The sequence below is a fragment of the Monocercomonoides exilis genome, assembly GCF_001643675.1.
Source record: "Monocercomonoides exilis strain PA203 chromosome Unknown scaffold57-524287, whole genome shotgun sequence".
NCBI lineage: Eukaryota > Preaxostyla > Oxymonadida > Polymastigidae > Monocercomonoides > Monocercomonoides exilis.
Window position 1 is genome coordinate 285,004 of NW_027150602.1, and position 18,323 is coordinate 303,326.

At 43.6% G+C, this 18,323-nt stretch overlaps 2 protein-coding genes across 2 annotated transcripts; both read right to left on the minus strand.

Annotated features, from left to right (window-relative positions):
* Positions 1-1,848: 1,848 nt before the first annotated feature.
* MONOS_3119 (putative Calcineurin-like phosphoesterase) lies at positions 1,849-16,503 on the minus strand (the record flags this gene model as incomplete). The annotated part of the gene is made up of 4 exons (XM_067873095.1): positions 1,849-6,591; positions 6,725-12,649; positions 12,791-16,361; positions 16,426-16,503. The coding sequence occupies 4 exons, from the start codon at positions 16,501-16,503 to the stop codon at positions 2,153-2,155; spliced, it is 14,013 nt and encodes a 4,670-aa protein (XP_067719997.1). The 3' UTR covers positions 1,849-2,152.
* A 164-nt stretch (positions 16,504-16,667) lies between these two features.
* MONOS_3118 (putative Ubiquitin family) lies at positions 16,668-18,320 on the minus strand. Its single transcript, XM_067873094.1, has 5 exons — positions 18,299-18,320; positions 18,038-18,226; positions 17,953-17,988; positions 17,812-17,888; positions 16,668-17,734 (listed from the first exon to the last, which is right to left on the minus strand). Exons 2-5 carry the CDS (start codon positions 18,218-18,220, stop codon positions 16,864-16,866), a joined length of 1,167 nt encoding a protein of 388 aa, XP_067719998.1. The 5' UTR covers positions 18,221-18,226; positions 18,299-18,320; the 3' UTR covers positions 16,668-16,863.
* Positions 18,321-18,323: the final 3 nt, after the last annotated feature.

Below are 18,323 nucleotides of genomic sequence, written 5' to 3' on the forward strand. Positions count from 1 at the left end.
GATTAAAATAATGATCAAAACTCGAACGAAAGTTTGATATCAAAAAGGATCAGCCAATTTTTTTTTTTTGTTTAATCATTTTGAAAATGAGAATGGAAAAAACCATTTAACAAAGAATAAATGCATTGTGGGAAAATTTTATGGATTAATAGAAATATGATCGAATATGGTTCAATTTCACAAAATCCAGATTTTTAACATCGTGACTTCTCAAAAAGAATAACCCATATTCCAATCATTTTTAGCGAAAAATGTGACTATGAACTTTGAGAAATAGAATAGGAAAGAGCTAAAAAAAGATAACAAAAGCTCTATCATAAATGTTGAATAAGGTTGATTTACAAGAAAAAATCGTCATTTATGAAAAAAGAAAGATGAATTTCAAAAAACAGAAATAATCAAAACACAAAGACAAGCTGTCCTATTATCGACTTGAACATAAAAATAGGACAGAAGATGTGAAGAAAGAAAAGTGAGAGAAAGCATATCTGCTGGGATAATACTTGTCTTCAAGAAGAATTAAAAACCTTGAAAAACCTAATTAACGGATGAAAAAATTCACTTAAATGGGAAATATTAATTTAAAAACAGAAATTTTTTTAGTGGTCAAAATGCAATTTTTATCCTTAATCTGTGATTAAACCACTCAGATAAATAAGATAGATATTATCCAAAAGACTTTTATTTTGAAAAAAAGATTTATCCCTTGTCGATGTGTTTTTTTGGGTTATGTTTAACTAAAACTTTTTATTTATTCAACTAATTAGGGTTTCGAAATTAAAAAGTGTAAGTTTGCTAAATAAATAATACTGTTGGATTAAAAGATAGGTTTATTCAGTTTTGAATCACCGTAATTCGAAAACTTCTTTCGAAATATCACAATTGCATTCATTAATAATAATGTTTATAAATAAAAACATGGAAATCCTATTTTCGAACCGGTATTTACATTCCCACTCACCAAAAGAAATCATTATCACGAAATTATTCGTCTGAGAAATCGCAAAAAATCAAAATAATGAAAACATCCCATATTAGATTTGAGAAAAATTAAATTAGGTTAATGTTCAAGAAACGATCAGTCACAATATTGTCATACGTTACAACTTTGATGATACCATATTGTGCACATAAGTTTTTTTCTGCCGATTGTGTGCGGAAACTGTGAAATATGTTATTTTCAATTTTCAAGAAAATTCAAAATCCTGTTCAATTTTAAATGAAATCATTGAGTTTTAAGGGTTTTTATATGTTCACTTTTTTTAATCACAGTTTTCATGTTAGCGTTTTATACAAAATCAACTTGGAAGGGTTTAATTCTGTTGGATAAATTGCTCAATTTTATTAAATATAAAAATTATTAAACATTGATCAAAAAAATGCTCTATTTAAATTGGAGTCTTGTTAAATTGAATATGTTCAAAGCATGTTTGAGTGCATGCTAGTGAAATTTCAATTATTAATCTGTTTATTTTGATTATTGTTGAATATTATTGATGTCAAAATTTTTGTGCGGAATAACATATTTGGAGCGGAATAATAAGTTGATTCATTCAAGAATAAAAGTTATTACACGAAAGAAAGACAGAATAACTTCTTGAAACTATTGACAATTAAGTTATAATCATCCTGACAAATTATTATTCACTGTCGTATATTGTGCAATTACCTCGAATTTGTTCATTAATTATTTACCCATGTGAACTGTTACACTTTCGTTTCAATATCAATGCAACTTGAAGACGATCTCATTTTCTGAACTGAGAATTATTACCCCAAAATATTAAAGAAATATCTCCAGTTTCAATGAAATTTACATTTTATTTCCTCGTGATTGATAAAGTTGAATGCTCATTTTATAATTTTTTGTTTTATGCTTGTCTGAGAAGTGATGCTAAAAAGAGAGGAAATCTCCAAAAACAAAAACAATAATGATCGTACAACGACATGAATGCAGATAAATGAAATGTGTAATACTATCAAATAACTCTAACATAAAATATACAACAAACGCTTGAACTACCTCTATTCTAAATTCAAAAGAAAAAGTGCATAAAACAGTATTATAGATAGCTTTTGATAAAATAAAGAAATGTAATATGAATAAAACAAAAGCACATTTTTAGTCTTTACAGAATATTCGAATTTCACATTATAGAGAAGGCATTACGGAAGGTACTGGTATGCATTGGATCGGATCAAAAGAGCCATAAGAAATATACTGAGTTGATAGAATTGGAGAAGAAGCAAACCGAGGCGGTAGTGAAGACAATGGTGAATTCTGTGGAAGCTTCACAGTAGTATAATTATTAGTATTGTTTTGAATGACAGAAGGTGCCGGAGAAACAATTGTCGATTTTGATAATGGAGCAGAGGAGAGATATGCACAAAGTTGATTATTTAACTGCGAAGGATGTGTAACAATCACTGTAACAGAGTGTAGTAAAGGTAGTTGAACAGATAAATTAAAGGGGAAAGGAAGAGGTATAGGTTCAAATTGAAGTGTGCTCGCTGTGTTCATAGGGATAGGTGGAATTGGAGCATTGCTCTGAGATGTCTGCGGCTGCGTAAGAGTCTTCGCGCTTGGATTGGATGAACTTTGATTCGATGAAGCAGGAGCAGACAAGGAAGTGAATCCGACTGTTGGAAAGGCTGCTGGAGGAGAAGGCGCAAATTTCGAATCCTGAGCATTTGGTGGTGGTTGAGAGAACGTGTTTATGGTGCCATGGCTGTTAAGCCAGTCTTCCATTTTCTGTATCCATTCTTTTTCTCCTCCATCAACTTCTTTTTCCATCATGCAGCTTGCCAAATCCACTTGCTTCAGCACTTCCCAAACATCCACACACTCTCCATTCATCAGCATCATTCTTCGTCTTCTGACTCGATCACATAATTCTTCTGCGTCTTTCTGTCTCTTTTTCGCCATTTTTTGTGTTATAAGTTCTTCTGTATTTGAACAGCTGATAATGTCTGATCGCTCTGCAATAACTGCCTTTTGTGCTTCAATATCTCCCAAGGTACTCAAAAGAAGCTCCATTGCCATTGCTGATCTGCTCAACGACGATCCAATTGAACAACCACACTTGCGAGAAGAGAGGGTTAATTCTTCATTGGATGCTTTTTCTTCTCTTTTACCAAAAAGCTCCTTCCATATTTTGATTCGTTCTTCTTCCCATTCTTCATCCCATGATCTTCCACTCCATTTCCAGTCATCAAGTGCATTCCCATACGAAGCATCAAACACACGTCTATCTCCAAGTCCAGTTGTGTAATCTACTCCCATACCTATTGGCGGCCTCAAAGAAAACAGTGCAACTCTTCCCTGTGACTCACCTCCGTAATAGTTATGAGATGAAAATATGGTCATAATGCGACTATCATGCGAAAATGCTGATCCAAATGGAGTTGCTTCATGTCCTCTGACAATCAGATCCAGTCTGTTTGCTCTAACAAACCGTTCAGTCGCAGTTATTCCGAATGGAGGGCGCCCTTCTGTAAGTTTGTGCAAACCTCTTGGATCGCCCCACAGTGTTGCAAGTGCGAGCTCAAAGACGCGATTCCTTCTGCGCGCATTCAAAATGACTGACTCTGCTGCAAAATCTTCAGTCATTGGTGTGCCATACATTCTGTTCCAATCTAAACGTTGTGCTCTCATCTTAAAGTAATCCACCTGTTCGAATGTGATGTCAAATGGAGTAAGTGCAGAATACTCAGATAGAAGAGGCGTTGGAAGCATCGGCGTCAGTCCTCCGTGAACAATAAAGATACGCCGTGAAGAGACAAGTGCGGTAGGTGGTTGTGGGGCAGGATACTGCAGCACTTCTTCCTCGGAACTCGTTTCATCCATATTGGTTGAATTATAACTATCAGAGCTTGAATGAGAAAACGGTACAGAAATTTGATGGAATACAAGTGATGGATTTGTTGACTTTATTTCATACAGATCTGATGATGGAAGATGCTGAAGAGAACAATGTGAAACCAAACTAAGTTCAGGATTTTCCTCAGTACTTTGAACACAATTTGAAGTTGTGCCAGTTGAACTGTTTCTGGAAAGCGATTGAGCATTAAAGTCAATTGAAGACGAATTTTGTTCGTCAACATTTTCAACAAACATTCCATTTATTTCGTCTCTCTCGCATTCCACAACGCAAACTCCACCTTCGTTATTCACTGCAAGATGAAGAGGTGGAGAAGTCAGCGTAAAGCAGCTAGAGTGATCGCGCGGTGCTTTTGATTCGTTAAATGATTCAGAGGTAGTTAATCCACTTGTAACATTTTTTGACTGTTCAAGTGGTTCTGGTTTGTCATTTCCAGATGCTGCTTTTTTAAATAGATCGTATTTGACTTCATCATAAACACCTTTGTGGCATCTGCATAAGCAAACAGGAAGAGATGATGTGCTTTGAGTGCTGCCTGAAGATGATGACGAGAGTGGCAATGGATGCACTGAGCATTCACCACACCAATGGCATTTGTGGCACATATTAAGAGAGACATGATCCGATGATGATGATTTAGTAATGCTTGATTCATTTTCTGAAGGGCTTTCTTTGGATTTCTCGCTCATCTCTTTCTTTTTGAGCAGCTCTGCCAGTCTTTTTCCCTCTGGACACAGATAGTGCAGAGGAGACTCGAACATGTGCAAGGCATCGTCTGTCTTCTCAACCAATATGAATCCAGTGTTGTCTCTCACTTGTGCATATTCCATATCAATAGCTTCATGATCAGACTCAGATGTGGCAGTTCCTTTGCTATTCTGCTCTTTATCTGCAGATGTAGACGATGCAATAGAATTAACTGAGTGAGATTTGTGTTTGCAGCATGGAAAGATCTGAGCATAGACAGATCGTTGGGTGTTTGCCAATGTTGACTGGTTCTGTTGCTGCGGTTTTGATTGAGTTGCTATTGAATGGCTGGTTGTTTGATTCACTGAAGAAGGAACTGACAAGAGCTGAGATGTGAATGAAGAGGCGTTTCTGAAGAGGCGAAGAGAACTTGGAGAAACTGACAGAAGTGTTGGTGTCATTCCGTTGAGTGTACAAGTCATTTCTTCATCTTTTCCTTCCTGCGAACTTCCAGTCTTATCTGTTTGTTTCATCAAAGCCTCTTTGCTCACTCTTTTGAACATTTCCTGATTGAACGATCCAATCTTCACTCTTTTCTCGTCTTCTCTGCTGAGATGGTGGTAATTTAACGTAACAATCGCAGAAATAGGCAAATACTTCCACAAGTCCAGGCACAGCCAGTACAATGGATGAACAGGCTCTTCAATCCACTGTCCATCTGCCTGCCTTGTAAGTGTTGCCGGGAAGCCAGCAGCAGGAGAGTACAACTGCGCAGTCACCGGACAGGACTCAGGGAATGTGTCGACAGGCCATATTTCGTGCATCTTGTGATTGAAGCCGTCGTCAATGGAAGTGACAGATTCGTGGTTCCCTTTCAGCATATACACCATATCTGGTCGATGGAGCCTGTAGAGCAAGATCAGCAGAAACACCTCAAATGACCACAACCCTCGATCCACGTAATCTCCCAAGAACACAACAGCTGCGGTACCTTTCGGAGCATTCAGCATTTTGTCAACAACTTTCAGGGCATTCAGAAGAGCAGTGAAATTCCCGTGTAGATCACCCACAACAAGAAGGCCCTGAACAGAAGACGAGAGGGAGATGTCTGTTGAAAAGGCATCATACGTCAGAGTTGTGGTTGGAGGCATGTCAGACAGAGAAGAAGGATACAGAGGACACTTTTTGCTGCTTGCGCTATCATTTTGTGCAGTTGAGACAGAATGTGTTTCAGAATTAACTTTTACAGAAAGATTGGCTTGACTTGGTGCAGAATAATCCTCATAAGTCGACGGGCTAGGCGGCGCAACCACGAGGCGGATGGCTCTTCCGTTTTGATCCACAAACAGACCTTCGCCCATCATCGCCTCGATGCTCCCGCTGCCTGCGCCGTCCTCAGGCCAGAAGTGCACCTCCACCTCCATCATCGCCTTATACAGATTCACTCCTCCGTTGAAGCGCGGCATCCCAAAGTGCTTCCCCGCACAGTTCAGCAGGTTCTCCACATCAACCACGAAGAACTTGCGTGCTGTCCAGAAGGCCTGCTCCAGGCAGTGCAACGTTATCTGCTCTTTGAAGGCCATCAGCTGCTCAAACGAAAGGGCAGAATATGGATGAGGTTGTCTTCGGATTTCGGTTTTGTTCAAATTGGTTGCGTTTGCTTCTTCGCTCGTGCAATTCTCCTGTTGTGTGGCAAGTGCCTCTTCTTTCTTCTTCTCTTCCTCTGCCATTTCCATCATTTCTTCTGCCTCTTCGAAGTTCATCAGTGCAAGCGGCACAACATCAGCAAGTGTCATTGGAGGGAAGTCGATGAATATCTCCTCTGGACGTGACGAATAGTACATTCTCTTGTCTTTTCTTGTGGTGAAGACGCTGCAGACGGGGAGTGTTGGGTCAAAGAAGGGCGAGCAGCTGTTCATCGATGTGACAAATGAAGATGATCCGAAGGGAGTTGATGAGAGCGGATGGAATAAACGGACTGCTGCTTCTTTTGAGGCTTCATTCTGTTTGCTGAGTGTGAGCGCTGTGTAATCAATGGGGGAAAAAAAGATATTGATAAATAAATAATAAATAAAATAAAATAAAATCATCAAATAAAGATAAATAAATAAAGTTCAAGAAACTGATTTTTCAAAAAAAGGAAAAATTGAATAAACCTGTTGAAGCTGAAGGCATTGCGAGCAGCTCCTGCTGATCCGACAGCATCGGTGGTGGCAGCTGAACATCGAGGCAGGATGCAAAGAAGCGTGAGTGAGCGTTGTGCCACACTGCCTGTATTCTGCACTCGCCAATCACAATCATCGCTGTTGGGAGGCAGCCGTGGTTGCAGGGCACAAGTGGAGCGTGGTGCTGAGGGTAGCGCCGGATGATACGTGGTGGCAAGCACGCCCTCTTCTCTCTGAAGGGCTTTCTCTGCAGAGAAGGAATGCAGACATCAATCAGCGTTTGGAAGCGCCGCCGCAGCTGTTCAACGTCTGCCTGTGTCATGAAGCGGCGGGTGGGTGTCATTGAAGAGCGGATAGAGACACTTGAGGCAGAGGTGTTGTGCGATGGGTAGAAGGAAGAGGAATATGGATGTGTGTTGGAGAATGGAGGTGGTTGTGAGGCTCCGATGCTTTGCTCAGATGACATTGTTGAAGAGCGGGTGTTGGTGGGGACTGTAGATAATGAAGAAGAAGATGATGATGATGAGCTGGTGTTAGTTCTGGATGATGCTGAATAGCTGTGCAACTTTAACTTATTCGTCTGTCTGTAAAGCGTGTCATTTGCTCCTTTGTGGTTGAGCTCCAATTCAGAAGCACTGAAAGAAGCACCTTCTCTGCTCTTGCAGTTGTATGTGGGGGCATCAAAATCGTGTGTCTTCTTCGGATTGAGCATATCCACATACAACTTCGTCTGGTCTCTGCTTCGCTCCTTCGCCGGCCACAGCAGCCGCAGCGTGGCCTGGAAATCGTCCCATCTGTCTTCGTATTTTTCGATCCAGTTGTAAAGAGACAGCTTCTGCCCAAGTGAAGTTAGGAACCAGCGGTGCACCCTCACTTTGCGAAGAAGCTGTCTCTTGATGTTCTTGTTCATTCCTTTGTGATGTCTCTTGTGATGACAATTGTGATGATGGTGATCGTTATGATGATGATGATGATGATGATGCATACGGCTGGGTATTTGTGATGTGCCTGTTTTGTTCAGAACAGAACTCGATTTCTGCCTCTTTGACTCAGAAAGAGAGGAGCTGCGGGTGGATTTGGCACTGTCTGCTATTGAAGTGGAACGTGCTTGGTTGCTTGGTGAAACAGATGAATGACGAGAAACTGAAGAGATGAATGAAGAAGATGAAGAAGAGGAGGAGGAAGAGGAGGAAGAGGGCGAAGAAGAAGACAAAGGAACAATCGGAACAGCTGTGGAAGTGGAGAATGAGCCATAGTCAGTTCTGCTGGAAGGAGATTTTGGAGTGAGGAAGTGAGATGAGATGATCTGCATTTGAGGAGAATGAACAGTTGGAGTGGAGGGGGATACGATGGTTGTTGTCATTGGGGCTAAATGGATGGAAGACGGAGAGGCACGACGAGGTGGGGGTGTGGTGGCTTTGATGGGATAAGAAGAAGATGATGATGATGATGAAGAGGAAGAGGAAGATGAAAGAGAAGAAATAGAAGAAGCAGACATTTGTGCATTTGGTGTGGGTGTTGTGGTTAAAGAGGCATTTGCCAATGGAACAGGAGACAAAGATGAGCGGCGAGGGACAGCACTTTCTCCTTCTTGTTCTTTCGATTCTTTGTTTCCTTCCCCTTCTCCTTTTTCTCCTTCTCCTTCTTTTCCTTCTCCTTCTCCTTCTTTATTCTCAATGGTTTCTGCTTTGATCTTCAGAGATTCACTTGGTGTGCCTGTGAGTGCATTCACAACAGCTGCTGCTTTCTTCGCAGATGTTGAAATGGCTGACAGAAATCCTTTCATTCGGAACTTAGGTCCAACACTAGGAACAGTAGAAGAAGAGGAAGAGGAAGAGGAAGAAGAAGAAGAAGAAGGTGCGGTTGTTGATGATGGTTGAGATGATGATGTTGTTGTTGTTGTGCTGTCTTTCTTCAAAAGTTCTGCTCCTCCGCTTTTTTGTGTGCTTTTGAGAGATGCCAACATGAGTGACGAGGGAAGCAATCCTTCCTTCAGCTTCAGTTTGGCTGTGCCTTGTGGAGAAACTGCAGAATTCTCAACAGAAGAAGAAGAAATTGAAGAAGAAGAAGATGATGATGATGAATCTTGTTCATTCCCTGTCTGTTTCGTGAGTGCAGCAGCGAGTGATGGCTGAGCAGTTGAAGGTGTTTGCTGAGGAGGAGCAGCTGTTGACTCGATCGTCATTGGATCAGACACCCCCAGCAGCATCAGAATCTTCCTCTGCTTCTCTTCCGCCACTTTCTTCGCAATCATCTGCACTTTCTGTCTTCTCCTTCTCTTCAAAATCGCCTTCTTCAGCGGCAGACGCTCGCACAGCCTGTAAATTCTCTGCTTCACTCGCTCTGCCTCTGCTGCTGCTTGCGGGAGTCCGAATTCGCTCATTGGATCTCCATCATATGGAGTCATTGCATCAGCCACAGACGCAGATGAGAATGGAAGAGAGGAACGAGTGGTGAGAGAGAGGAGAACGCTGTTTGTGGTGGACGTGGTGGCAGAGGCGGATGTTGTGATGGATGGAGAGGAGATGGTGGATGCTGAGACAATAGATGAAGAGGAAGAAGAAGTTGTTGTTGTTGAAGATGAAGAAGAAGATGATGATGATGGCAAAGGAACATTCAATGCAGAGTTCATACGTGATGTGGAAGGGATGGTTGAAAGAGGCTCAGGAATCGCCAGTGACATGTGGGTGAATGAAGAAGAGGCGCCTTCCATGTGCAGATGAGAGGCAGAAGAGAGAGAAGAACAAGAAGAAGAGCCACTCTCAGAATTGGTGTCTGTGTCTGAATCAGAAGAAGAGCTGTCATCAGAAGAGGAGGAAGAAGAGGAAGATGATGTGGAGCTGGTATCGTCAAACAAACATTGTTCACAGCATTTGTGTTCATCTGTCTCTTTGTTTCCTTTTGATCCTCCATTGCTTTGTCTATTGCCACTTCCATTTCTCGCTTCCTTCTCTTTCCTCTTTCTCTCTCTCCTCCTTCTCTCTCTTCGTCTCTCTGTCCCATCATCCACATCCACAATGTTTCCTTCTTCGTCTTGCACCAAATCAACAATTCTTCCTTTCTCGTTCATCACCCTCTCTTCACACCAGCCCCAGCCGTATCTGTTCAGCTTGCTCGGCTCCTTCAGCTTCCGCTTTATTATCTTCTTTGGATCGTTCTTTTCGCTTTCTTTCTTCTCCCTTTCTCTTTCTCCTTCCTCTTCACCTTCAACATCTTCCCTTCCTTCTCTATTTTCTTCTCCTTCTCCATTCAACGCCTCATCCTCGCTCTCATCTTCACTCTCCATCCCATCCTCAAAGCACCTGTCCATCAGCTTCGACGCCTCTTTGTCTATCATATCGACACAATTCAGGTCATTCTCGTTCAAATCAATCGGCAAAAGCGAGTCAAAACTGTACGCAATCTGAAGAGTCGCATTCTGCAGCAGCTCCCTCTTCAAATCCACTCCTCTCTCATTCGCTATCTTCTGCTTCAGTTTGTTTGCAGTTGCTCTTGTGAGTGATCCACTCCCACTCAGCCCCATCCCACTCAGCCCAGCAGCTGAATTCACCATCGCAAAGCCATCTACATCTTCTCTGTCTCCGCCCACAAGCACAACCGACCCTTCATCGCCATTCATGCGCCTCTTCATCTCGTTCTTCCACTCCCTCAGCTTCGGATACACCTCGTCCCACATCTTCTTCCACAGCTGCTGCGAACGAAATGGGCCAGTTTCTCCGATGTGCCTGCGGAAGAGCAAGAATTTCTCCAGTCCAGTGAGTGCAAAGTGGAGGATGGAGGTTGGCATGAGCAAAGCATCGCGGGAGAGGAGGATAGGGTCGAGGGTGAGCGCTGGCTGGCCCATCGGAAGCATTTTGCTGGGCCTTCGAGAGGACTGAGTGACGTGTGTGACGATGGTTGTGTGGGAGGAGGTGCGGGGGATGGGGAGATAGGGCAATTGAGAGGAAAGAGAAGAGGAGGTGGTGGAAGAGTTGGAGGAGGATGTTGAGGTGCGAGGTGGCATTTCTTGTGTTGAGTGGCGGGCAGACAAGAATCCATCGTATTGTTCTGAATGATATGCCTTTTGTGTCAGGACTTCAACCACAGCCAGCCCTTCCTTCACGTCCCTCTCAACCGCCTCTGCCTCAGCCTCTGCCCCTTCCTCCCCATTCACACTGCCATTTCCATTGATCGCATCAGCACTCCCAACAGACACCATTCCACCTGTAGATGCAATCAGCACACGAAGCGCCTCTTGGTCTTCGGGTGTCATTGCTTTCCTCTGTTCCTCTCTCTTCCTCAGCAGAGCAGCCAGGCTGTGTCCAAAGGAGTTTGCCATTCTCAGCCTCTCAGTCACCATCATGCCCTGGTTGATGGCCTGCTGCGCAGCAGATGAAAGAGCAATGTCACTCCACGTCAGTTCTCCATTCTTCTCTCTTTCTCTCTCTTTCTCTCTCTGCTGTGCTTGGAATCTCTCTCTGCGTGACTGCGTTGTCAGGATGTTCCCAAACAGCCCACCTGCCTGTGTTGTGGTGGAGCGTGCCAGAGAAAAGGCATCTGACTGATAGGACATGCCTGAAGAGACAGAGGTGAGTGATTGCATAGAGCTGTTGCGTGACATGATTGAGGTGTGTGATTGAGGAGATTGGGGTGAAAGAGGTGGGCGTTGGGGGGTGTGGGGGCGTTGTTGAGATGCTGGTGAAGAAGAAGAAGAAGAAGAAGGTGAAGATGTGGATGTTGATTCCTTAGCAATACGAGTGGGTGTCTGTGGAGAAAAGACAGACGGATGAGCAGCAGGGCCAAGCTGGTTGAACGAGATGGAAGGAAGCTTCGAGGGTGATCTGTTGAATGGCTGCATTTTGTATGAAGATCCTTCACTTTCACTGCCTCCACTTCCAGCTGAAGCAGATTTCTTTTCCTCTTCTCCTGTTTTCTCTCCTTCTCTTCCCTCATTCTTCAGCAAGTGATTGACTCTTGGTGACTCTAATGAATCGTCTTGGTTGCTTTCAAGCGGAGGCAGAACAGAAGAGCTCTGACTGCTGACGATGGGCGTGTCGTGTGAGGGCACAGGGAAAGGGGCAGGGCCAGCAGACTGACTGCGACGAGAGGAAGAGACAGGAGGGAAGACAGAGGGAGGAGAAGAGCCAGTAATTGAGGAAGACATGGAAGCATTCATCGAGGCAGATAAAGAGAGAGAGGAAGAAAGAGAGGAAGAGCTGTTGTGTGTGTCAGAAGTGTCTTGGAGAGAAGGAGGAGGAGGATGAGGAGCAACAGAAGTGGATGAAGAATGATGTCTTTCGGGTGTCTTTGGTGTTTTTGGTGAGCTGACAGAGGCAGAAGACTTCACAGCAGAAAAGGGAGATGCGAAGGCGCTGCTGGAGGAGACAGTGATGGATGAGTTGTGAGTGTCTGGTTGTTTTGTAGGAGAAGAAGATGGAGATGATGAAGATTGGGTGGAGTGTTGAGAAGCGAAAGGAAGAGGTGCAGGAGAAGTGTCTTCACGAGGATGAGAGAGAGATGAAGAAGAAGAAAAGGCAGAAGAAGAAGATGATGATGACGATGATGATGAGGTAGAAGCAAGGTTGTGCATTGGAGGAAGGGAAGAAGCAGAAGGCGGAGGAGACGAAGTGAATGAAGGTGAAGAAGGGGCAGGAGAGAGAGAGCGAGTGGAGTAGAGAAGAGAAGGAGGAGGCGGAGGAGGAGAAGTCGAATGGCCGTATGGAGAACTGGGAGCAGAGCGGGGGATGCTGGTGGAGACAAGAGGAGGAGTGAAGGAAGAGCTTGGTGGGTGAGAAGAGGAAGAGGAGGAGGAGGAAGAAGAAGAAGAAGAGATGATGGCTTGTGGAGGAGGAGTGATGGAGGTGATTGGACGAGGCGGGGCTTTGGGTTTGGGGGGTGGGCCTTTGAGCTTGTTGGATGAGGACGATGGTGGTTGGGCTGATGAATGTGGAATATGGAAAAATAAATTAATATTTTATAAAATAAGAAGGAAAGAAGGAAACAATAGAAAAGAAAGATCAATAAAAAATAATTTAATAATTTAATAATTTAATAATAATAATAATAATAAAATCACACAATCAGAAGCTCCAATCTTATCTGAAGGGATGCCAGGAGAGATGGATCCAACAAATGGCTCATCCACATGTTGATACGACGAAAAACTGCATGTTTCATCATCACCTGCACTGCCTTCTTTCGATTCTTCTTGTTTCTTTCCTCTTTCAGCTGCAGCTTCGCTTCTTTTTTTGTCTTCTTTCTCTTTGTTTGTCTGTTTAGTGTCTTCATTCTTTCCTTTCTCTCCGTCTTGCCTATCCACTCCAGCTGCAGCCTTCTTCCCTTTCCTCTCCTTCCCTGTTCTGTTCCCCTCTTTCTCCTCTCTCCTCTTCCTCCCGTCTCTTCTCTCTGTCTTATCCACCCTTTCCCCCCTCGCCTCCTTCACCCCTCTCTCCAGTGTCGCTATCCACGCCTTGAAGCACGTCAGAAACCTCTTCACTGCCCTCTCCCTCTCTCCTGTGTGTGCCACACTCGTATGGATCGATGACTGGGGCAGTCTCTTCAGCCGCATCGCCACACGAGACAGGCGAAGATAGCGTGCCAGCTCTTCCTTTCTCAAATACGTCAGCCCATGATGATACAGCATGTAGTCTCCAACATTCCCTTCTTTCTCTTTCTCTCCGTTTTTGTCCTGATCCATCCCTTCCCCTTCGCCTTCTCCTCGTTTGTCGTCTTTTGTCCGCTCAAGCGACGCCATCATGTCTTTCCCTGTCACTTTTCGTGTCCTCTTCAGCGTTCCTGACCCTCCTCCCCCGTCTCTTCTCTTCAGCGTGCCTGATTTTTTCCCTTCTTCTCCGCTTTTCTCTTTTCCTTCTCCTTTCTCCCCTTTCTCCCCCTTTTCCCCCTTTTCTCCAAGTGACATCTGCGCCATGATCGCCTTCCTCCTCAGCGTTGCCTCTTTCTCCTTCAATCTCTTCGCCTTCTTCTCATTCATCACCACCTCTCCATGCGGCACCAGCATATCCCCCACCGTCATTGTGTACGGCCTCAGCCCAAAGTACTTCTCCCTCTCCTTCATCACCTGCCTCACCACCCGTGGCTCCACACACACCCCCATCTCCTGGTGCTCTATCATCCGCGTCACTGCAAACGACGTCTGAGGCAGCGCTGCTGCGATTTCATCCAAAAGATCAGCAAGAGGCGTGTCGAGACGTGTCACAAACTGAAGCAGCGTACGGCGCCCGAACGTGAGGGAGACAGCGATGTGGGAGAAGAGGGGAGGAGAAGAGAGAGGAGAATTAGAGGCAGAGAGGAATGCTGATGAGGTGATTTGTGAGGGAAGGGAGACAACTGTTGGAGAATCTCTTTGAAGAAGAGAAGAAGATGACGTGCGATTGACTGCAGTGTCTGTGTGTTCGTCTTCTGTTTTGGGTGATTTGGCAGTTGTTGATGATGAAGAAGCAGAGGGAGAAGAAGGAGAAGGAGAAGAAACAGAAGAAGAAACAGAAGAAGAAACAGAAGAAACAGCAGAGGTTGCATTCTGCACAGTGACAGGCGGAGGAACAATTCCTCTCTCGATGTTGATGAGCGGGTAGAGATGGAGTCTGCCAGGCACCACAAACAGCATCACAGGCATCCACAGCACGTGGTTGCCGACTTCTTCTGGCGGAATGTTGCTCATCCGGCTGTCGTGGGCGAGCTGTGCAGAGGTTGAAGTGGATGTGACTTGAGGCGCTTTGGCTGCTCGGTTGGCAGACGAGTTGGGCATCCGCTGTGTGTTGTGGGTGAGCACAGACACTTCAGACAGGGCAAGGGAGATGGCTGAGGTGCTGCGCTGGATGTTGGTCTGGGGAGAGGAAGGAGCTGCGCCAGAGAGAGAAGAAGAGGAAGAAGAAGAAGAGGATGATGACGAAGGTGATGCTGCTTCAAACAGAGCAGAAGAGGATGGGGCAAATGCTGACTCGACAGTCTGCAGTGTGCTCATTCCATCGTTCAGCATTCCCTCTGGACTGACTCCATTGTCTGTCTCTCCTCCAGCAGAAGGCATAGAAAAATCATACGCAGCAGGCGAAGCAGAAGCACTGGCATTTTGGCTGGCCAGCTTTCTTCTTCGCGACTCGTCCATCAGCTTTGTGAGCCTCCTTCTGTTGATCTTCTCAATCGACGGGACAACATCCACGCTCTGGAAGTCCACAGACATGTACTCATTCCTCAGCGATGACGGGGCCAGACGCGAATACAGCTGCACACACCGCTCGTCTCCCGAACACGGCTTCAGATGCGATAGCTCCTCCACCATCTGCCCGCCACCCACAAACAGCGAGCCCTTCATGCCTCCTTCGTCTCCCTCTTCTCCATCCATCATCCGTGTGTCCTCCCTCATTTCTCCACCCCGCCCTTCTCTGCTCCTTCCCATGCTTCGCATGCGCCCTGCACGCCTTCGAGAGTCCTCTCTGCTGCGCAGGTCGCCTGCTTCCTCGTCAATCACATCGTAAAACTGCGCTGCAGATGAAGGCGGTGGACGTGTGGTGAGGAAAGACGAAGGTTGGCTGGAGGGATTCATTTCTGAGTCTTCCTCAATCCCATCTTGCTCACCTTCACCATTTCTATTGCCTCTCAGTGCTTTTTCTTTCTCTTTCTGTTTCGCCAGCTCTTTCAAAGGGTCCAAAGGCATTGGTGTTGAGGAGTTCAGAAGTGGTAGTGAAAGCTGACAGTGTTGTGATGAAAGCGGAGAGAAGAGAGGAAACAGATCAGTCCCAACAGCATTCTGAACACGTACAATTCCATCAGAATTCTCTTGCAATATGTCGCCTCCACTGGCACAAGCATTTGCATCTGCTGCGTTCAAGTTTGGAAAGCGAAGTTTTTCCTTCGGTCGCAAAATTGGGAAGGTAAATACCTTGAAGTCATCTGAAAGAAGCGAAGCTGTATTTTTATGAAACCCAACATTTATTTCATTTTCTTCTGTCAATATCTGCCTGTGTGCGGTTATGTCTAAATCTTCTGAAGAAGAAGAAATACGTTGAATTGTGCATCCGTCCTCTCCATCTCCAAAGTCAGTGAGATTTGGTTCTTCAACCCTTGGAAGATAAGCAAGAAGTTGCGAAGGTTCAACAGGGCATGGAGGAAGCGGTGTGGAGCTGGAGCATGAATTGTTTTGTGCTTGAGATTTTGGATGAAGAGGAGCAAGTGCTGGGAACACAGGAAGTTTAGGCGCCGCGGTGACAGATACAGGTATTGGAGTGTCTGTATGCCTGCGCCACCATCTACGACACTGCGAGCTCATGCGAATATGGTCTAAAACACGATCGCGAAATTGTTTCACTGATTCATTTCGGTAAATTCGAAAAAAACTCCTGTAAAACGCATTTGGCAGCACAGTAGGATAACCGCGTTGTGGTTGCACTGGTGGGCAAACTATTCTCGCTCCCTCAAATCTTTGATTAAAAAAACTATCACAAATTGGAACAGTTGTTGAACGTTCAACGATACGATGGATTTCTGTCCATTGATGAGATGTGTTTGAATAATCCGACTGCGTCAAAAAGACGTCTGGCTCATCAAACGCAAACAAAACATAAAATCCTGGTATTGTTGGATAAACAGGCCATGAAGCTTGGTCTGCTATTAAATCATTGGACGAAGATGATGTCTAAAATGATTATTGATCAACATAAACTTATAAAATCATAAAATAAACATTTAAAACAATAAACCTGTGAATCTGTAATCACTACTTGTTGCAAGGGGATGCTTTCGGTTGGCCGTGAAGTGAGATCTCCTTCCCCAATCATTTTTTGATCGTTCAATGATAAGTTATGGTTGCGGCCGATCATTTACAAATTGAATATCAAAATAATCAGTTATCTTCATCAAACTCTTCCACTCAATTATTTGTTACCCTTCAATCATATTTTTCTTTAGTCAACATGATTTTTGGAAACTCTATGAATAGCAATTCTTAAAATGAAAACTACATATTTTTTTAATTACAGTGGAAAGAATGATCCACCTCAAGGGAAAACCATTTAAAACAACTTTTTTAAAAAATAATTTCCCATCAAACTTTGTGAATACTAAATTAGATAAACAAAACTATTTGCTTTACCCAAATTTCAAAGAAAATCTAAAAATTGATATTTAAAAACAATCACTTATGAATTAAACAGAAAATTAATTGCCAATTCAACTGATCTATTGCAAGCACAATAAGCTTCTGCAGCCTGGCGAGTGCTAACTTCAGTCAGAGAAACAATCTTTTCAATGTCATCTTTGTCTCTTTGTGTAAGTTGTATCGTCAAGCCCGCAGCAGTCTCTCTGAAAACTGGCTCAGGCCCTCTATCTTCTTCATCTTCACCCTGTGTTGCCTCAGGAGTCGGGCCAGCTGAAGCAGAAGCAGATGGCGTTTGCTCTGCTTTTTCCTCCTCTTTCTTCTCTTCGTTCTTCTTCTTTCGATGCTCAAATGGGACAATCTCAAACAAGACATCTCCTCTGAGTCGATGTGTTCCACCAAGTCTGAAGCCACCGACACGCTGGGCAAGATCATTCACCTGATCTCCGCCATCCCTCCCGTTTGCCAAAAGTCGCTCAATTGCTGCTTCTCGGTTTCCATTCTCGATCCGCAATGCAGTCGCTGACTGTGTCCTATCAAAACCCAAAGTATTAACCATGTAGTCGACACGCCTGTTAAACTCCTCTTCTGATATCCTTCCTTCAGCCGCTGCTGGTTGCGCTGCTCCGTCATCCACAGTACGCGCCGGAACTGGAAAGTTCGGCAAATGAAAGTTTTGGGCAGGAACCTTTGGATTTGCTCGAGGAGGTACATAAATTGGCATTGGCTCAAATTGAGGTTGGGTTGCTGGGTTTGTTGCAGCTTCTGCATTCGCTTCATCTTCGCTCAAATCCTCATATTCATCATCTTCTTCTTCTTCATTCTCTTTTCCTTCTGATAAAGGTTGATAAAATAAACTGGCTTTCTTCTTCTTCTTCTTCTTCTTTTGGGAGTTATGAATGTCTGAACCTAGACTAAATTTGTCATCAGAAAAAATTTTTTTAAAAAATAATTATTTTAATTTCAATTTTTTAAAATTTAGTAAAACAACTTTTCCAATGCGTTGGTAGTATCTCCAGTTCCTAAAGGATCAAGAATTATTCCTTCCTCTTCGGGAATGTAATCTGGCTGAATATTTTTGATAAAATTACATTTTAAATGAAAAATAGAAGGAAAAAATCTCAAAACGTACATCTCTAACTCTAACAACGAGAATGGATCTTTCAACCTTTTGAAAAAAGCAATCAATTTAGAAAAAATGAAAAAAAGAATCACACGATTCTGCAATCTGCAACAGTTGAATCATCTTCTAAAAGCTTTCCTTGGAATAATATAGTTTGATGTTCCACTTTGCAATCTTTTAAATGTTGTATGTGTTCTTTAATATGTCTGACCGTGTCTGAAGGTTGAATATCTATTTGAAAAGTCTCAATTCCAATAATTTTTACAGTTACTCGCATAAACAGCTATTTTAACATAAATTTTTAATAATAAATGTATAGAAATATGTTGTTTTAATTTCAAAAAACCATCCAAACCAAAACAGGAAAGTATTGAAATAAA